This window comes from Gekko japonicus, unplaced genomic scaffold (assembly GCF_001447785.1).
Source record: "Gekko japonicus isolate JY-2015 unplaced genomic scaffold, Gekko_japonicus_V1.1 scaffold401, whole genome shotgun sequence".
In the NCBI taxonomy this organism is placed as follows: domain Eukaryota; kingdom Metazoa; phylum Chordata; class Lepidosauria; order Squamata; family Gekkonidae; genus Gekko; species Gekko japonicus.
This window is the reverse complement of record NW_015165841.1, coordinates 812,869-832,720: the sequence shown is the minus strand read 5'-3', so window position 1 is coordinate 832,720 and position 19,852 is coordinate 812,869. Positions and strand designations below refer to the sequence as shown.

General features: G+C 45.8%; 1 protein-coding gene across 1 annotated transcript in view; it reads left to right on the top strand.

Moving 5' to 3' along the window:
* TGFB2 (transforming growth factor beta 2) overlaps positions 1-19,852 on the top strand; it is a 121,477-nt gene that overhangs the window by 74,856 nt on the left and 26,769 nt on the right. The window contains exon 2 of the mRNA XM_015410999.1: positions 9,818-9,987. Within this exon, the coding sequence (XP_015266485.1) occupies positions 9,818-9,987 (170 nt within the window). The remainder of the gene's footprint in view (positions 1-9,817; positions 9,988-19,852) is intronic.

Genomic DNA, 19,852 nt, shown 5'->3' with positions numbered 1-19,852 from the left:
CTTCCAAGATCTGATGGGCTATCGCAGGTCAAGGCTGTTTTTACTTCTGCTACTATAATAACTAGGGATTGGCACAGACACGACCCCTGAACCAAAATCTGGGTCAAACATTGCCTTTTGGGGGGCTCGGATGGACTGGCTCGAAGGTCTCGTGTCCGGAAGCTCGAGCGCCCGATCTTTTTGCGCTCAGCTCGGAAGCGTTCAGGTACTTTCACCAGAGAAACCCCACCCCCACCGTTTCGCGAGGTGGGTTTTTTGGCCATCGATAGACCAGTGACAGGCACCCAAGGCTGACAGGCATCTCTAATTTCCAATCAGAAACATCCATCCTTCTCCCTCAGAATGGTTTGTGTGTGTATATATATTCCCAGGCGGTGCGTGAGCATCCTTTGTTTTGCATCGTGGTCTCTTTCCGTGCAGTGCTCCTTTTGTGTGCGGGAAAAAATCTCATGGTGGGCCTGGGGTGAGGGGAAAATTTACTCGGGTCACTGGGTGGGTGGAGAAACCAGCTGGATTTCCTGGCGATGATACCAATCACCAGACGAAAAACATCCTCCGCTTCCCTTTTCTCGCCGTTCCCCCCCATTCTGCGTTTCTCCGCTGCAATGCCTGGTCACCGCCTGCCTTTTCTCTCTTCCCTGCAGGGGTGGTAAACGGCTTGAATTCTTTTGCTTTCACAACGCGTTTTTGGTTTGACTCCGGGGTTGCCTGTTTCCTTAGCAAGTCAAGCAGCAGAAGTGACCTCACCCCTTCTGTGGGTTCTGCAAGCAGCTGTTTTCTCTGCCTGCTGGCGGTGGGGTTTGACTTTTCTGCTCATCCCAAAGCGACACCCTCTCTCCCCTGGCCAGTTGGCAACCAACCATCCAACCACTCTTGGGGAAATTGATGACTGCCCTTAGCACTGGCTGTGGGTCTTTTCTTCTTTCTGCACCCTGTCTCCCTGGGTTGCTGAAGTCCCTCACCTCAGAGTTCCTTCTCCCCTTGGTGACCAAGTCTCAAACCACCTTTTGGGGTGGGGAGCTGGCACTGGCAAAGATCCCTGGGCTCCGACTGTGGGTCTTTTCCTCTTTCCGCACCCCGTCTTCCTGGGTTGCTGAAGTCCCTCACCTCAGAGTTCTCTCTCTGGCCTGGAAAGTGGGTATCCCACTCTCTAACCATTTCCTGGGGGAGGTTTGCAGACTGCCCTTGGCACTGACTGCGAGGCTCGCGGTTTCTTCTTTGAAAGAGTGCCCCCCTCTTTTGCTTGGGTCACTGCAGTCTCAGACTTGGCAGTTCCTTGTCTCCCATGGCAAGTGGGCACCTCACTCTTGAAGGATTTTTTTTTGGGGGGGTAACTGTCCTTGACACCGACTGTGGGGCTTGCCTTCACTGGCCTTGCCAAAATAAAGAAACCCTTCTCCCTGCGTGGGTTGAGTCTCTGCCTTCGGCCCCCCTCCTCTGCTAACTAGGCTCTGAACCCACTGACACTTGCAGTGTTGTGCAACTCGAGTGACCACTCTTTCACCCCCACTACCTGGGTCTTACATGTGGGGACATGGGGGGGGCGAAGGGATTATGGTCTCAGGTGTGGGCAAATGGGAAGACAGGGCACACTGACCACAGGTGGTGGGATACGACCGCGTTCTCCCACACCGGTGCCCTCCTGCTCAGGCTCTTCATCAGCGGCCTCCACATCAGGTTCCCCTGCAGTGTCCACAGGGCTGGTCTTGGTCACCGGACGAGAGCCCCCCTGGTTCCAGGTGGGCCGCGGGGGCAAAGTACACATAAGAGGGAGGAGACTGCTGTCACTAGTGGCAATGGTGACGATGGCTGAAGCGTGTCATCCTGTTCCGTGCCCGGGGATTCCCAGTCATGATTGCCCGCCTGTCCTTCAACCATCAGTACGCCCCCCCCCCATTCAGTCCAGGGTCTAAGTCCAGGAAAAGGTTATGTCTGAAAAGCGCCCCGCTGATTGGCGTGGGGGCACGGCTGCAGTCTTCTGCATGGAAGTACTTCCGCATCCCACCCAGTAATCCCTGTGTGGTGGAGTGCCAGGTGTGCAGGGTACATGTTCATTGGGGGAGAGATCTGAATCACTTAACCACTAGCATTCTACAGAGGCACTTGCGTCAATCGCACCCCAATTTGACTCTACCGGAGGGTGGACCCCTTGAGCCTGCTGCTGGGAATGGGGGGCAGACTCCAAGTCAATGGGGAGAGGGAGGCCAGGACAGGTGGGGCACCATGGTGGGGTCTCTGGCCTCCCCCATGGGTTCCTCCAGGCAAACCACCCTTCAAGAAATCATACTCGTTGCCTGGAAAGAGGATGAGGGCCAGTGCTCACAAAGCAATCACTCAGCACATCGGATGAATGATAGCTCTGGACGGCCAGCCTTTCTCTCTGGTGGAGGATGTGGGCTTTCGGGGGCTACTACATTGTGTGGCCTCATGGTACACCATTCCCTCCCAGAGGACCATGAGCCGGTGCATGCTGCCCACCATGTATCAGTAAATGGGCCCAGGGAAAGAGCACCTGCCATCTCTGTCACCTTCCTGGGCGGGGTGGGAGGCTGGGCCCCAACCAGTCCTCATGTACAAAGGGCCGGATGGTTGGCCTCAGGAAGACAGAGGCACCCGCAACTATGTGGGTGGTCCCCGGGGAGGTCCTCTGGGAGTTGGGTACCTGTAGCTGAACCAGTTCTGTTCTGGACTGTCTGAAACCATCACTGGACAAGTCCTCCAGAAGTAGTTTCCTGCTGTTCATACCCCCCCAGACCCAACAGGCACATGACTTGTGAGGCACGTGGAGGGCCACCCCAGGGATGGGCTGTGCATGTTGGAGGCCTCTAGCTCACCCAGGTCAGTTTTGGTCACTCCCGAACTGGCAGGGGGGGATGTCTCATTGAAAAGCATTGTCTCTTTGGGGACCTGTAGCTCAGCCCCCCCCAAAAAAAATCCAAAAGGGACCAAACTTGGTGGGTATGCCAAGGAGAGTGAACTGGAATTATGCTGAGAATGTGGGCCCTGTGACCCCCCAAGGGTCTTTTCTGCATCCGAACTGGTCTGCGAACAGGTTAAGTTCGAGAACAGGTCCAGGAATGGGGTCAATTTGGTTCGGTTCGGTCCGGGGCAAAATTTGGAAAATGCCCATCCCTAATAATAACCATTGCATCATTGGATTGTTCAGAAATTTTGGTGGCTTTGCTAGTGGGAACCAGCAGATCCCTGTCTTCCAGTGTTTGTAGATTTTACCAGTCATGGTGATTCTGGGAGTGGCGAGGGTCTTCTGTAGTTGTTATTATCAGATACAGCTGCACTGTTCAGACCCTGTTCAGTCACACTGGTTTGTGTGTCTGTGTGTGTCTGCAGTTTTTTAGTTATGAACATGCCGGCCACATGACCACGGAAACGTCTTTGGACAGCGCTGGCTCTTCGGCTTTGAAACAGAGATGAGCACTGCAACCCTAGAGTCGGATTCGACTGGCTTTTGAGCAAGGGAACCTTTACCTTTACTTTTATGCCTACTCAAAGGTGCAAGGCAATTGGATTTGTTAAAAGCTTTAAAGTAAAATTGCTTGAGAGATTAAAAAGTAGAATTCAAACTGGAAGCCACTAATCAACAAGACTCTTGACGGTAGCAAGTAGTAGCAGTGTCCAAACCAAATGAGTATTTGTAAGGATGCAGAAGAGGTGGTACAAAGAAAGCATGATCGTCAAAGACACTGAATATTTGTGGCGATTCAGTGTGATGATGATTTTTTAAAAGTGGACACTTTTGACTAAGGCTGCAATCCTAAGAACACTTTCCAAGGAGTAAGAATCATTGAATAAAATGGGCAGATCTGCTTAGAATTTTGCCCTAAATATATGGGCACACCCCAGACTCTCTAAGGTCTCTTCCTGGCCTGTGATAATCCATAACATTCTCAGGTTTGTTCTTGTTTTTTTAACAAAGTCTTGTGAGAGTTCAGGAAGTCATGTTGGGCATATATAGCTTGCAGGAGAGAAGGAGTGTTGGTTGCTCCAGGTCCTGGGGGTGAGGACAAGGTAGAGTCTGCTGCTCACAAAATCTGTTACCTAGGCCACCTCCTCAATGTGCCTCATTGTGGAGCCAGCCATGCTTTCATATAGTTCTTAGCACGGAGATGGCTTTTTTCACCGTTTCTGTAGATTGAGTTAACCTCTTCAGAGAATTACAAGTGGGAACACACAAGGAATTTGCGGGAGCAGCCATCCCATTCCTGTACCTTGGATTATTCCCTTCTCCCACCATCCATTCTCTCAGTCTTTCTCTCTTCTCCCACTCCTCTTACTTTATCTCTCTCTCTCTCTCTCTCTCTCTCTCTCTCTCTCTCTCTTACTTGTGTCTTTCTATTTCTCCATCACGCCTACTGTCATTCCTCTTTTTCTCCTCCCCCACCCCTATAAATCTTTCTCTTCTTCTGACATCCCATTACTATCTCTCTCCCCCCTCATCACTTGAATCCCACCTGCTGGCAATCCCGCTGCTCTCCCTCTCATGTAGTCCCTGGCCATCTTTTCAACCCAGATGCACCCCCATACAGATCGGCTTAGCCAAGGGGCTGATTAAAGTGGTCCCAAGGCCCCTGCCTCTGTTGGGCTCACTCTCTATCAGACCTCTTTGAGTGGCCATTGAAGGGTCTGCGTGGGCTGCCCTCTTTTCTTAGGCCTGCATCCTACTGGGGAAGGCCCAAGGCCACTTCCTCACCAGCACTGTCCCCTCCTGCTGCAGGATCCCAGGCAGCAGGTATAAGAGCCCTGTGCGCCTGTCTCCTCACCCTGCCCACCACCTTGGCTGTGTTGGCGGTGGTGGTGGGGAGCTGTGCACTGGCTGAGCCAGCAATTGGGACGTTTTGCCAGCCATGGAAGAAGGCACACTGGTGCTCCAAATTTCCCAGATACTGGCTGAACTGCACACGCGTTGGAGGGCAGACACTGCCAGGCCAGTGGAGGAGCATTGTGTGTACAAGCACATACAATGGCTCCTTTTAAAAGTTTTTTTTTTAAACTCATTGCCCCATTTTTAAGGTTTCAGATTTTTCTGCAAACCTGCCCCCCCCCCCGGTTTGAAAAAAAAAACACCTCTCCCCTTGGTCCTGATCTCCAGATATAAGTATCCAAGGTTGGTCTGGGCTCACTATCAGAATATATGATACACCAAAACCTCAAGATCTCTTTTCTGAGTAGTATGTGCAATGCAGAACCCATTAGGACCAAATTAAATTGCAGGTAGAGGTAGTCCTTATAGACAGGAAAAGCCTTTTCCAGAGTCATGAGCAGTACTGGAGACATGATGGGAGAGGGAGTGATTTCCCTCTCCCATCTTTCTTTGATCACCTTTTCCTTATTCCAAATGAGTCCTACTAAATACTTTTTCTGTTCATGTGTTTCATTACCTTTGAAATTCTATGAAAAGGGAAGCTGCTTGGAGTGCAGTTTGGAGTAGGGAAGGAAGAGAAATGTTTAAAGCCTGCGTCTTGCCACTTTTTCAGTCTTGAACACCCTCCTGGAAGTTTTTTCCCCTGTTTAAAAAGAGCATCTGGGGCATGTTACATGGATCAGCACATAATGTTTGGTTTGAGCCTGATTGTGTATGTGAGGATTGGGGGGGGGGGGCAGAATGGCCCAATATGCGTTTTCGTGCACTTATTTGCATTAAGCCTCGCCTTATCCTGAGTTATCCCTTCACATCAGGGACACAAAAGGAACAGTGTTAATTAGCAGTTAGTTTTGGGAATCCAGCTGTGCTACACACACTTTTCATTTCTTGGAGAAGGTCTCCCTTGAAAGGGTGGAGAAGGTCTGTGACCCTTGTGAGTCTGACAGCAAGGAGAAGATCCTGCCGGAAAGACTTGCGGTGATGCATAATGACCTCTCCCTTTGGATTTGCTTTCCATGCAAACAATGTCAGTTATCACATTTCATTGTTACTTAAGGAGGAGACTGTTCTGGACTGAAGCCCATATGTAGATCAGGGAGTAAACTGTAAACAGAGCAGGGGAAGAAATTATTTCACCTTGTACCAGAGTGTCTAGCTTCTGCTCATTTGGGGTTTCTTTCTTTTCTTTTCTTTTTCATAATCCGTTTTTGTTATCAGCAGAAACTTAAACAGTCCTACTAGGCAGAGGTCTAGGGAAGCCAGCCAGAGTAAAGAGAGCATTGCAACCACTTTTAATCACAATCAAGTGACTCTTATAAATATTTGCATCTACTGCATCAAAGCCTAGTACATGGCTCATGCATGTGGTCATAAGAGAGAAGTGAAAAGCAATAGGACCTCCGTGGCTTGTGGCTGCTGTAATTAAGGATGGGCAAAGTACTTGGAAAGGAGACTTGCTGGGGAAGGGGGGGGTCCCTCCAAACACAACAGGAAATAAAAATAAATCTTCAGAGTATTTATTACCCACTTTTGTTGGCAAGATTAGATTGGAGCTCTCTCTGTTTTTCCTGCATCGGTGTGTATGTTCATGTGTGAAAGACAGCAAAATACTGAAAGCATCCCAGATGGTCTGTACAAATAAGAAAAGCTGTTTGTTTCCCCAGTAACAGGAAACATATTGAGTTAGTTCCAGTCATTTAGGGTGGTCTGTCAAAGAATATTTGGTGCTTCTCCTCTCTAGCAAGGAATCTAGACATGCAGTTGAAATGGACCAGACTCGCTTTAGGGCTCCTTCATATCAAGATCAGAATGCTGTTATCAGAAAAGTCTAAGATACTCCATCATCATCAGTTGTATTATTGTTACTGCTTATATAGCACCATGAACATTTTTGGGTCTTTATAGTGTATCATAAACAAAACAAAAAAAGAGGTCTCTGTCCTACGATGCTTACCATCTGGATGCCAGTAGTGGAGGAGAGAGAAGGTTAAACTGTACATTATGTGTGAGATTCATGATTGCATATCCTGGTTTTTTTAACTTTAAAAAGCAACTGGGGCAGTTTGAAGAAGCCACAGCTCTGTAGTTGAGCCCGTGCTCTGGATGCAGGAGGTCCCAGATTCAGTGCCCAGCATCTTCTGTTAACAGATCTTAGGTAGCAACTGTTGGAGAAAAAAACTTATTTGCCTGAGAACCTTGGAGAGCTGCTGCCAGTCAGAGTAGATTAGAATCATTTATTTATTTATGATTTATTTATTTTGTTCAATTTCTTGACTACCCTTCCCTGCTTACGCGGGGCTCAGGGCGGTTTACAACTTGCTTACATCATGAAGTTGGAAGGGGCCATACCAGGCTATCTAGTCCAACCTCCCTCCCTCGCTCAATGCTTTGTAGTGAATAAAGGCTGTGGATGGAGCATTTCAGCAGCTATTACATGACAACATCAAACATGACATTGTGAAGATCCCATATGTGAATCTAGCCCGGTAATGTGAGCAGTGACTCACAAAAGCTCATACCCTGCCACATATTTTGTTAGTCTTTAAGGTGCTAATGGTCTCTTGCTCTTTTGGACTGTTCACGTTATTTATTTATTTATTATCGTATGGCAGAGTTATGCGCAGGAAGTATATAATAATATAAAATATGTAACTTGCTATGGCTTTCTTGCTAATGCAATAAATATTATTATTTTATATAAAATATGTAACCAATATGACACAATGAGCAGACCGATTGAGCAATCCCCATAAATACTAATATCTTGCTGCTCACGTACTCCCACAGAAAAGCATTTGGCTCAAGATTTAAATCTGGTCTTACTGAGTACATGTAATATGGTGCTGCTTGAGAGTATCAGATCATGGGTTTAAAAAGGACTTCAGCTGGTTTTGGTTGCACAGGTTCCTTTAAATCAATTATCAGCTGTGCACAGATTTGCACACACACACACACCTTACCTCCCAAGGTTTGCAGTGAACCTTTAATTAATTAATTAATTAATTAAAACATTTGTTAGCCACTTTTCTACCTTTTGGAATTCAAGGAGGCTTGCAATGTAGAAAAAACATCAATGATAAAAAGCACGTAAAAGACCACCATTTAAAATCTCACTTAGGTCTGCCATCAAATAAAAACTAAATTAATCAAATGTTGTCCTAAATAAAACTGTGTTCTACTGCCTCCTGAAGATCAAAAGTGTGGGAGCTAGGCCCACCTCCCAGTGGGAGGTGGTTCCATAATCATGGGGCTGCTGCCAAAAAGACCTTTCTTTGTGTACCTACCAGATTATCATCTCTGTGGTGAAGTGGGATGAAAGATAAAAGGAGAACAGATGAAACTTGGCTTGCACCAAAGTTGACTTGATTGTGCAGAACATTCTACAATGGCAGAGGCAGAAGTAAATAGCAATGAAATCTGTATTCACTTCCGCTACTGCCATTGCAGATTCCCTTCAGAATGTTCAGTGCCAGTCATCTTTAGTTGACCAACGCAATCTGAAAAGTATTGTACGTGAAATGTCCCCTGGTGTCGAATGGCATGGTGCACCTTGACTTTGATGAATTAGCAACCCATTTGGCTGATCTAATCAGTCATACTTAGTGAATTTGGGGGCTGTATGTTTTCACATGCAGAGTTTGAGTAGTTAAAAGCTCAGCTTTGTTCTGTTTATTTGGCTCCCCCCTCCCCGTCAGTATCTTCTGCTGAAGCAACTGAGCTTAAAATGGAAAGACGGTAACTAATTGTGAAATGAAATTATTACCATACTAAACAGCCATTATTATTACCATACTGAACAGCCATGACCTTTGGAAGGGGGTGCTAGATCTTTAAACAAGCAGACAAACAAATAAATAAACAGAGGGCATGATAGATGACTACCTCTCCTTGACAAATTACATGTGTCTGTTACCAGTCAAGTACAATTAGCAGCACTGGTGTAAAAGAGAAAAATAGACATGTCCTGTCTAACCGTACACATTACTTGCCAGTTTTCTTCAACTGGCATGTGTGAAGGGCCCTGTTCAACTTGTCTGTGGTGTGTGTAGAGAAGTGGCTTCAGCCTTCGGCTTCAGTATGTTCCTGAAGTGAAGCAGCCCAGGAGTGCATCCTTTGGACCACTGGGGAAACCCACAACTGTGTGGTTTCCCCAACAGGCCTCAGAGCACTTCTGAGGAACATTTTAGGTCAGGAAAATTGTTTGGAGAAAAGCTAAAAGATTATCTTTTCTGCCAGTTGAGGGCCCAGTGTATATTTGTGGAACACTGCAGTGAAAAGGAGGAAAGTCACTGGGAAATGTTGAGCAGGGAAAGAGTTAAGAACTCCCCCTGACCACCACCTGTCTGATCTTGGTCATCTCCTCACAGGTGGATTTTCCCATTTAAAACACTCCAGCAGGGTAATGTTACACACATCTGCTTGTAAATCTAGTTTGGCCCTTAATATTCCCTTATTCAAGTAAAGACTCGTGACATTCGAAATACTTAAAACGCAAAACACATTGTCAAGGGTTTAGATATTTTTATTCCAGCAACACAGGGCAAATGTCTTGCCATTAATTCCTATATTCTTGGCAAGTGTGATTAAGTGTTTATAAGTCTGAAGTCATTTGTGAAACATCAGCTGTCATGAGTTTATTCCAATTTATAATCATCCAGGATTTTCCACCATTGCTTTCAAAGAATAAGGTTAAATGCATGCCCCTGACAGAAAGTTGGAAATGATTTGCTGATCACTATTAATCTGCTGTTTCTGTAATCAAACACATGTGTTTGTTTATGTGGCTAAATTGTTAATGATACCAAAATTGGATGCTGGAAGCTGCATCATCCATCAGACATTTCCGTCACAGTTTCTGGAGGCTCTCTTGTGCTGCAGTCTAGTGAAAGAGAGATAAATATATCTACAATTTTAAACCATTATTCTACCTTCTTGCAGACAAGATTCCACAAAAATCACCGCAACCCAGCGCCTATTTTAGACGAGTGAGATTTGACGTCTCAGCAATGGAGAAAAATGCTTCCAACCTCGTGAAGGCAGAGTTTAGAGTCTTTCGCTTGCAGAATCCAAAGGCTCGAGTATCTGAACAGCGGATAGAATTGTATCAGGTAAAGCACTGATGATCGCTGCACTTTACTGCATTGTCCCCATGTGACATCTAGGGTTAATCTGCACTGAGGACTTTTAACTGGTTTAATACTGTTTCTCTTCTCCCTACTCATTGTAGTTCTGTCATGAAGGGCTTGGAATTTGAAATGGAATTCTCAGTGCTTCTTTAAACTGCTTCGCGATTCCTTGAGAGAAGCCATGACAGTTGAATCAAACTGTCAAATTTGTAGATATGCCTTAGGAAGCACATTTGAGCCTCTCTTATACTTTTTGTGTAATATATGGAAACTTTTAATGTAGAAGAGAAAAAGGGAATGTATATGACATAAACTGAATTAAAACAAATCCCTGTTGTTTTATATGAAAAAGCCCCTAATCTATTGAATTATTTTAATGACATTTCAGGTGCCACATTCCTCTCTTGACTTTTATGTAATTTTAAATGAGATTTCTTTCATTTGTATGAGAATAATTTGTCCTGAGCATTTTTGTTAGCAATGTCTCACTGGGTTCAGTGGGGCTAACTTGCAAGTAAGAGTGTACTTTTTTCCTTTGAAAGGCACTTGTAGAGTATAAAGTTGAGCCAGTTTATAATAAGTGGACTGGAGCTATAATTCTGGGCAGGCCCCAAGTAGGCTTTGTTGGAGACCCTATTCCATGAGCAGAGGATTCCCAGGAAAGCTGGGGTGGAAATTTCATTTAACACTGCAGTGAGATATCCTGTGATTAAAATGTCCCAAGGACATTTAGGAGGGAGCATAATAGCTTGGTTAAATGATATATAATGTAGAGAAAATTGATAGAAAGGTTTTTATCTCCCTGTATCATAATGTATCATAAACAAAAGTCCGTATGGTCAAAGCAATGATATTCCCAGTAGTCATGTATGGCTGCGAGAGCTGGACTATAAGGAAGGCTGAGTGCCAAAGAATAGATTCTTTTGAATTATGGTGTTGGAGAAGACTCTTGAGAGTCCCCTGGACTGCAAGAAGATCAAATCAATCAATCCTAAAAGAAATCAACCCTGACTGTTCCCTGGAAGGCCAGATACTGCAGCTGAAGCTCAAATACTTTGGCCACCAAATGAGAAGGGAGCACTCACTGGAGAAGACCCTGATGCTGGGAAAGACTGAAGGTCAAAGAAGAAGGGGACAGCAAAGGATGAGATGGTTAGACAGTGTTATCGAGGCAACAAACATGAAATTAACCAAACTCCAGAGCACGACAGAAGATAGGAGGGCCTGGCATGATGTGGTCCATGGGGTCGCAAAGAGTCGGACTCGACTATGCGACTGAACAACAACAATCATAATGTTAGAACACAGACACCCAGTGAAGTTGGTGGGCAGAAGATTTTCAAGGTTGATGAAAGAACTTTTTGAATATAATTTATAATTAACTTGAAGACTTCAGTTCCATAGAATGTATTGACAGGTATTGTCTTAGATGTCTTTAAAAGGAGAGTAGGTAAATTCATGGAGGATAAGTCCATCAAAGGCTGTTAGCCAGCCTCCATGTATGGAGGAAATAACACTTTTTAATAGCAATTGCTGGCAGGAGGGGTTAAGAATAGGTGGAGGTGTTTTGCCCCCTATTGTGGGACTTTCTGCAGTATTTATTTTGTCATTGTGTGAAATAGGATGTTGTACTAGACGGACCATTAAGCTTGTCCCTTCTTACCTTCTTAACAAATTATTGTTTTCAAGGTTGCCAGGGAGCGAGTGAGACACAGTGAATTACATGGAGGATCTTGGAGACTTGGGTTTTAGACTCCAGCAAGTTGATGCTAGCTACTTACTAACTGTCTGCCAGTCTCCCAACTGTAAAATAGAAATTGTGGAGATTTATTTCCAAGAGATGTTGGCAGAGCCCTGAGTATCTGCTTTGGGTGGGGACTCTGCAGTCCTTTCGGGGTGGGCTCATTGTGTAGCAAATTCCTTCCTTATTTCCCCCCATTTTATGCCCTATTTGCATATAAAACATGAATGTAAAACACCCTGTTGAAAATAAAGGGAAGGATTGCTAATGCTAACTCGGGGTGTTTTTCATCAGATGTCTAAAAAAGTATTTTGAGTTATTCATTCACTTACTAAGGCAGGGAACTTTTAGGCCCTGGAAAGCTCTGAAACCATAATCATCCCATAATCAGTCCCATAATCATGTCTGGGAAGTCGTCAAGCATCATGCCTATTTTTCCAGATGAGACAGAGGGATTTGGCTGAATCCTTCATCGTGTCTTTAATAAATGTTCAGTGCCCATTTGACCTCCCCCCCCCAAAAAAAAAATGCTTTCTCAGAGCACGGCTCTGTGACTGTGCAGACACTGAGCTACCCTGGCCTTTGGGCACTGTGGTACATAGCAAGACAAGGGAAAAAATCAAGTGTAAAAGAAATAAAAAAGTAGAAAAGTTAATAGGATTATTTTATACGAGACGATAGGCCTGAGCAAGCATCCGCTGTAGGTAAAGTACAGACATCTGTCAAGGGACTTGAGAACTATCTTCATTCTGTGATGTATTGGTGGTAGCAGTGGCAGATTTAATTAACAAATTGGCAGCTACTGCTTTTGGGAACAGATGCATTATTCAGCACACCTCTGCAGACCCTTTTACCAGATTTACATTGACATAGCAAAGATCAGTGGTTTCACACAAGCAGCCCTGCACACAACTGGCTGCCAGGGTAGCTCAGTGTCTGCACAGTCACAGTCGTGGTAGCTACCCTAGGGTTACTTAACAGTTGGGTTTGGCTTGAGTGAAGAGATACTGAAAAGGAAGACTTCCCCATTATGTGGATTCAAGTTAGAGTTAAATGGGTGCTAATAGGTGGTCTAGAATGAATAGTGTGCTTGCAGATGGAATTTTGCGAAATGGTAGTGTTATTTTGCTCTTTATTGATAGCTAGGAACTTGCATAATCATGTCATCCATTCCATCTTTATTTATTACTAGGAATAAGGCCTGTTGTGGAAATAAATACAACGAACTCTAGAAAGAGGCTCTGGGCAGGTGCCCTGGCCTTGAGCACTCAGTGTCAATTTGCTGTGGTGACCTCAGCAGGGTATAATGACACCGAGTCCACCATTTTGTCCAGAGGAACTGATCTCTGCTACCTGAAGAACACTTGTAATTTTAAGTGATCTCCAGCCCTCACCTGGAGATTGGCAACAATGGTTTCCAAAGAGGGAATGGCTGGTTTGGAGGGTGGAGTCTATGGCAGTGTACCTGTCTGAGGTCCCACCCCTCCTCAAACCCCACCCTCTCCAGGTTCCATCTCTCAAATCTCCAGGAATTTTCCACCTGGAGTTGGCAAACCTATCTCCTTCCCAGCCAATCATCAACCTACCTTTATTTTCCCCTCACTCTTCAGCTTTCCACCCCCCCCCACCTGCAGCCTCTACCATGCTCTGAAGCCCTGACTGCTACGTCACATTGGCTGTCATACAGGGGCCATCTCAGCGGGATATCAGGACACAGAGTCCACCATTTTCTCCAGGGGAACTGATCTCTGCCATCTGGAAAGCAGTTGTAATTCTGAGTGGTCTTCAGCCCTCACCTGGAAATTGGCAACAATGGTTTCCCCCAAAAGGCACTAAGGGGAAATGTATTTTACCTCAAAACACATTTTACCTCAGAACAGCAACAGCAAACTGTTTAGAATGTTAGAGGCAAAGGCCAGTCAGGCCACATATGCAAATGATCTCTGTGTTCTGACTGGCTATGGGGGGGAGAGGAACAGCAAACTGTTTAGAATGTTGGAGGCAGGACTCAGGCAACGCAGTGGATAGGGAGACCCTCTGAATGACAGATCATAGAGCCAACTGATTTGGAAGCGTGTTGGAATGTTCAGGGGAGTCCATGACCAAAACAGAATTATATAAGGAGAGATATTCGATTTTTATACCTCCCATTCCCCAGTAGGGCTCAGGGCAGAGCACAACAAAACCAAATTCGTATCATACAGATTAAAACAAATAAAATCACAATAAAATTCCATAGTAGCAATGCAGTTTTTTAAAAAAACAGATGGCGATCAAAGTTCCAACTGTGCTACCTCCTTGCAGGGGGGAGGGGAGAGAGTGTGGGCCAGATGGACACTGTCACTGTCCTCAACTAAACGCCTGGCGGAACATCTCTGCCTTACAAACCCTGTGGAACTGTAATAAGTCCCGAGGGCACGGATGTTACTTCTTCCAAGAAGCCTTGTATACCTGCAAGACAGCAGGGATAGGCTTGGCAAGAAAAACAGCACAGGAGTCGATTGGCACTAACAAAATTTATTCCAGCGTAAAACTTGATTGAAGAGTTTACTTAATCAGGTGCATTGTTCTGCAAGCACTAGTTCTTCCATGTGCACAGAAAACTAAATGTTAGGGAGAAGGATCATTATTTAGCCCTCCGTCTGGCATGGTATTTTCCTGTGCAGTGTTTTGTTTTTTAAGTGAAGGGTAGACTCATGTGATCCCTACACTGACAGCCTGAAGTGGTTCATCTCAGAAACAGATTTGCCACTTCACTGAGAACTAAGCCATCCTTCTCTTGTCTACCTTGATCAAAATTGGAATCCTGCATGCTACAGCATCCAACGAAAAGGACAACAGCAGAAGACGGGCAGATTACCCTGGATCCCCACAGGGCTGAAGGCCACCAACCTGTTTGCCTAACACTAGTGGACACCTATTCACTTATTTAAATTGTCCAACTTATTCACCTACTTACAACTGACCTTCAGGGCAGTGATTTATCAAATCAAACAAGCTTATTTGCCTGTCAAGTGAATTGCCATTAATGGTTATTAATGAATTTATCAGCATTACATACTGCATATTAACAATATAACACATTTATTATGTCTGTATTCTGTGTACAACAGAGGTTGTACAAGAGAGTCCCCAAAGTCTTGGGATTTTGCCATGGTGTCCTGTATTTCCTCTCTCTGCTCCTAACCAGGACACAGGGAAGAGGAGAGCATGTGCCAGATACTTCATGTATTTATTACAGCTCTATTAACCTTATGAGGTTCTGTTTCTATTTTGTGCTTCTAGGATAAAAATGTCTTGGGTAACCTGTGGTGCCTCGAGAGCCAGTTTGGTGTAGTGGTTAAGTGCGTGGACTCTAATCTGGGAGAACCGGGTTTGATTCCCCACTCCTCCACTTGCACCTGCTGAATGAGCTTGGGCAAGCCGTAGTTCTGGCACAGCTGTTCTTGAAAAAGAACAGTTTCTGTCAGAGCTCTCTCAGCCCCACCTACCTCACAGGGTGTCTGTTATGGGGAGGGGAAGGGAAAGCTGCTCTGAGACTCCTTTGGGTAGTGAAGGGCAGGTGATAACTCCAAACTCCTCCTCCTCCTCCTCCTCCCCCTCCTCCTCCTCCTCCTCCTCTTCTTCCTCTTCTTCCTCTTCCTCTTCTTCTTCTTCTTGTCATCTTAGATTGAATGTGGGGATAATAGAGTTCCCCAAGGCATCTGAACCCCTGATAGAAGACTTACATACCTGATTTACCACCTGCACTTTCCATCAAGGCTGAAGAAACAAAACTCCATGGATGGGAAATAATTCCAAAAAGAAGTTATGTGAATTAGCCCTTACAAGCAGAATTTGTCTGTCTAATCTCCATTGAGTTGAATTGTCTGTCTAATCTCCATAGGTCATGCTGGAACTAGAGACAGGCCCAGCACTCTTCTTCCTCATATTCCCCCTAGTAATGCAGACTGTGCAATGTGACTTTACACGATGTGTGATTAAAATGTGGAATTCACTTCCAGGGAATGTAGTGATGGCCACAAACACAGGCTTTAAAAGGAGGCTACTGACCGTGATGATTAAAGGGAACATCCTTAGTCAAAAGCAAATCTATGAATATCAGTACTAGGTGGCAATGTTAGGGGAAAGCTTCGATGTCCATGTCCTAATGCTTGGCCACTGTCTGAGACAGGATGCTGGGCTAGATGGATCACTTTTCTGATCCAGAAGGGTTCTTGTTATATTCTGATGATATTATTGTGTTAAAAAGTCACCCCACACCCTGGCTGAAGCAGCAGGCAATGAGATGAAGTGGAGGCAGGAAATTTGCATTGTGACAGTCACTGTACTTTTTGTATCACTAAATCTCATGGGATAGTGAGAGAATGAGATACAGAGCTCTGGATTTTGTTGGTGGCTCAAGTTCTCCAGTCTTTTAACAGGCAGGATTCAGATTTCCTTGGTACCTAAAGTGCTAAAAAAAATGAACCTATGAACTTTTTAGTGAGCCTTTTTTCCCCTGTCCCCCTCTTGAGCTGCCTTTATCTGGCCATTAAAGAGAATGGACATAAAAGTCCCTTCCTCTTCCCCTACATGCACTCAAACAAAGAACTGAGGTAATATCAGAAGGATAAAAGTATTTTAAAAGGAGGAAGGGAAATATACTGATTAAATAAAGTGGCTCAAGCATCCATCCTCATCTCTTGCTTTGTTTTTAAGGATTGATGCCAAATGCAGGATTGATTGGAATTTGATCAGATAAAATGTTGTGAGAATGTCTTTGAACCTGTCTACTCAGCGCCCCTTTTGTAGAGTTTGTCACATCTTTATTTTATTAAGGTGCTTCTATATTTGGAAATCAACCTTTGCCCCACTTCTTATTTTGTAAATCAGCATACCAAAAAGAAACAGGCACCGTGGCAAACTAGGGCAAGCAAGAAAAAAATGGAGCAGGGCAAAAATTCTAACCATTGTCTGGAGTGGTTGCAGTGATATTGTTTTTATGGTAGTTTATTAGCTACAGACTATAAAACAATAATGTGTTCAAATAACTTCCTATGGAAACGGTGCCATGTTTTGGTAACACATCATAAAGCATCATGAAGAATGGAGCTGAAATTCTGGGTTTTATTACGACTGTTATCTGAGGCTTTAGCATACTTTGGTACCTGATAGTTTGCTAGAAGGGAGGAATGTACTATACGATATGGGAAAGAAGGAAAATGTTGAGCTGCAGAGAGCGCCCAGCAGCAGTTCAGACCCCCCAGGGGGACATTGTGTTACATGAAAGAAGTCGAGGAGGCAAAAGGTTTAAGGCATATTTCTTCTTTCATTGGATCACTTTTTTTGGTTTTGGATCACTTCTACGATCCACCACATTTTATTGTTCCAGTCTTCAGAGTACACTGACAGCTGCAATAAGACAGAGCTTGCTGAGATGTAGATTTTGAGGATAGCATTGTTTTGTTTTCACAGTTCTTCAGTGTTGTCATACTGATTGAGTCTTATCATATTTTCATCCTGTCCTTCTTAGAGGAGGTCAGGCAGCATAGATGGCTCTCCCCTCTTCATTTTTATCCTCACAACAACCCTGTGAGGCATGCTAGGCTGAGGGAGAATGATTGGTCCAATGTCACCCAGTGAGCTTTTTGGCTGAGTTAGGAGTAGAATACAGGTGTGTCCAACATTCTAACCAATATGCTGGCTCTCCAAGTTAAAGAATCAAGCAAGGCTAGATCCTGCCTGAGAGTGATTAAGAACACAGTCCTACAGAAGCTTCTGCATAGCACACAGTGTCAGGACACATTGGAGAGCAGTATGAAGATCACATGGGAATAACTCCTTAATGAACATGTAACATTTTCTCCACTTTGACAATGGAGTGTTGGTGATTAATAGGGCATGGGCAGTATTAATGCTGAGCAGATCCCCTTTTGTGTAACTCTACTTTTTTGTACATATGCTACAGAGTTTGGAAACACATAGCTTGCAGGTAAAACTCTGTTTGCCCTCATTTTACAAATGTTTACCATGAGAAAGCATTGGCTTCTCATTGCCACCACAGACGGAATGAAGAGACAGACAGCAATATGGATTTAACAAAAGCCACTTTATTAACTATATATAATCAAACAACTGGCGAGGGGCTGCTAAAATGTACTGAGGAATATGACAGGTGTCAAACTTGACCAACTTCATTTCCTTCCAGGCGGTGCACCTGCCCCAATCTCGAGCCACCCAATGTAGCTCTCGACCAGCAGCTTGGCATTAGAAGACCCCTGGCCCACCACCCCAGAAGCTGCAAGGCCTGCTAAGATAGGCCAGGCCAGATCGTTCTAAGATGATCACCCCTTCCCGGCCTTGAGCTGCAAAGGCCCGAAAGCCATTCTTGGAGGACCCTTTAATTCCTTTATAAGCATGCCCAGGTGTTCACCATTTTCCACTTCCTGATCTCGCTACCTGCCTCTGCTTAGGCCTTTGCCCCCACCAAGCGATCCAGCGCCAACAGCACTCCTCACCTCAAATCTGCTAGAAATATATCATTGCCCCTGTTAGAGAGGTGCACCCCGTCCCCCCTATACATGTCTGTTAATTCGACCCATATATCAGGGTGCAACAAGATGCCCAAGCCACCCTCCATGGCATTTCAAAGCTGCCAGTTAGCATTTCGTCTTGCCTGGTCCAAACCCCTAAGGTCTCCAATGCTATGCCACACCTGGCGTGGCAACATTGAAGACAAGACCAGCTGCACCCCAGGCCACCGGTCTGCGATGTCTGCCAAATCAGCCTTGGCCTGAATGACTAGGGCTTTACCTTTGACCAGACCCAGGGTCATTACCGCCAAGGTGTATCACAAGCATGTGAGGAGGAGGACCACGCCTCTCCTCAAACAGTATCGGCATAAGCCTAGGCCAGTGCATGCCTCTTCGGCCAAGCCACTCGACCTCTGCCCGCTCACTGCAGCCCAACTGGGAACCAATGTGTGTCCTCTTGGCCCGGTGAGCAGCCCAGAACACCATGCCGTGGCCACAAATAAGTACTTGGCTCTTCCCATGGCAACCAGCAGCACCTAAAACCAGAACTAGGTTAACCAGACAGAACAACAAAGGAGCCTCCAGGTTAAAAAACAACTTGATCTGTCCCATCCTAGTATCCGCCACAGCCGTTGCCATTGAGCACTCCCCACGGCCGCCACCAAGCTCCCGGCACTGCCAAAAGCTGCCGAACCGCCGCCAAGCCCACGTCGCCGCCGCAGACCTCCTCTAGGCTGCCGCTGCCACCTCAAGGTTCACGTTGCCGCTGCGCTGCTGCTGTTTCTCAGGCTGAAGCCTCCCGAAGCCAGCAGCACAGTCCTCATGCCCGCTTCACTCCGAGCACACTAAAGGACTGCTGCAGCAGAGGGTGGGAGCCGAGCCTAAATATTTATTTATTTATTTAATTCCATTTGCGCTGCTGCTGTTTCTCAGGCTGAAGCCTCCCGAAGCCAGCAGCACAGTCCTCATGCCCGCTTCACTCCGAGCACACTAAAGGACTGCTGCAGCAGAGGGTGGGAGCCGAGCCTAAATATTTATTTATTTATTTAATTCCATTTATACCCCGCCCTCCCTGCGTACGGGCTCAGGGCGGCTTACAACCATAGGGCACAAAAGTGCAATAAAATACAATAAGACACAATTTAAAACAATTTATACCTGGGAACGGCGGAAGAGCTCCGTCTTACAGGCCCTACGGAACTGCATCAGGTCCCGCAGGGCCCTGATCTCTTCCGGGAGCTCATTCCACCAGATAGGAGCCGCCACCGAGAAGGACCTGGCCCTAGTGGCTTTAAAGGTAACGACCAGCACTTTGAAGCGAATCCGGTATGCTATAGGCAGCCAGTGCAGCGCTTTGAGCACAGGCTGGATGTGATCCCATTTCGAGGCACCAGCAACCAGCCTGGCCGCCGCATTCAGCGACAGAGGCAGCCCTATGTAGAGAGCGTTGCAGTAGTCTAGCCTTGAGGTGACCGTCGCGTGGATCACTGTGGCTAGGTCTTCGCGGCTGAGAAAGGGGACCAACTGCCGCACCAGCCGAAGGTGGTAAAAGGCCGCTTTGGCAGTGGCTGCTACCTGGGCCTCCATCGAT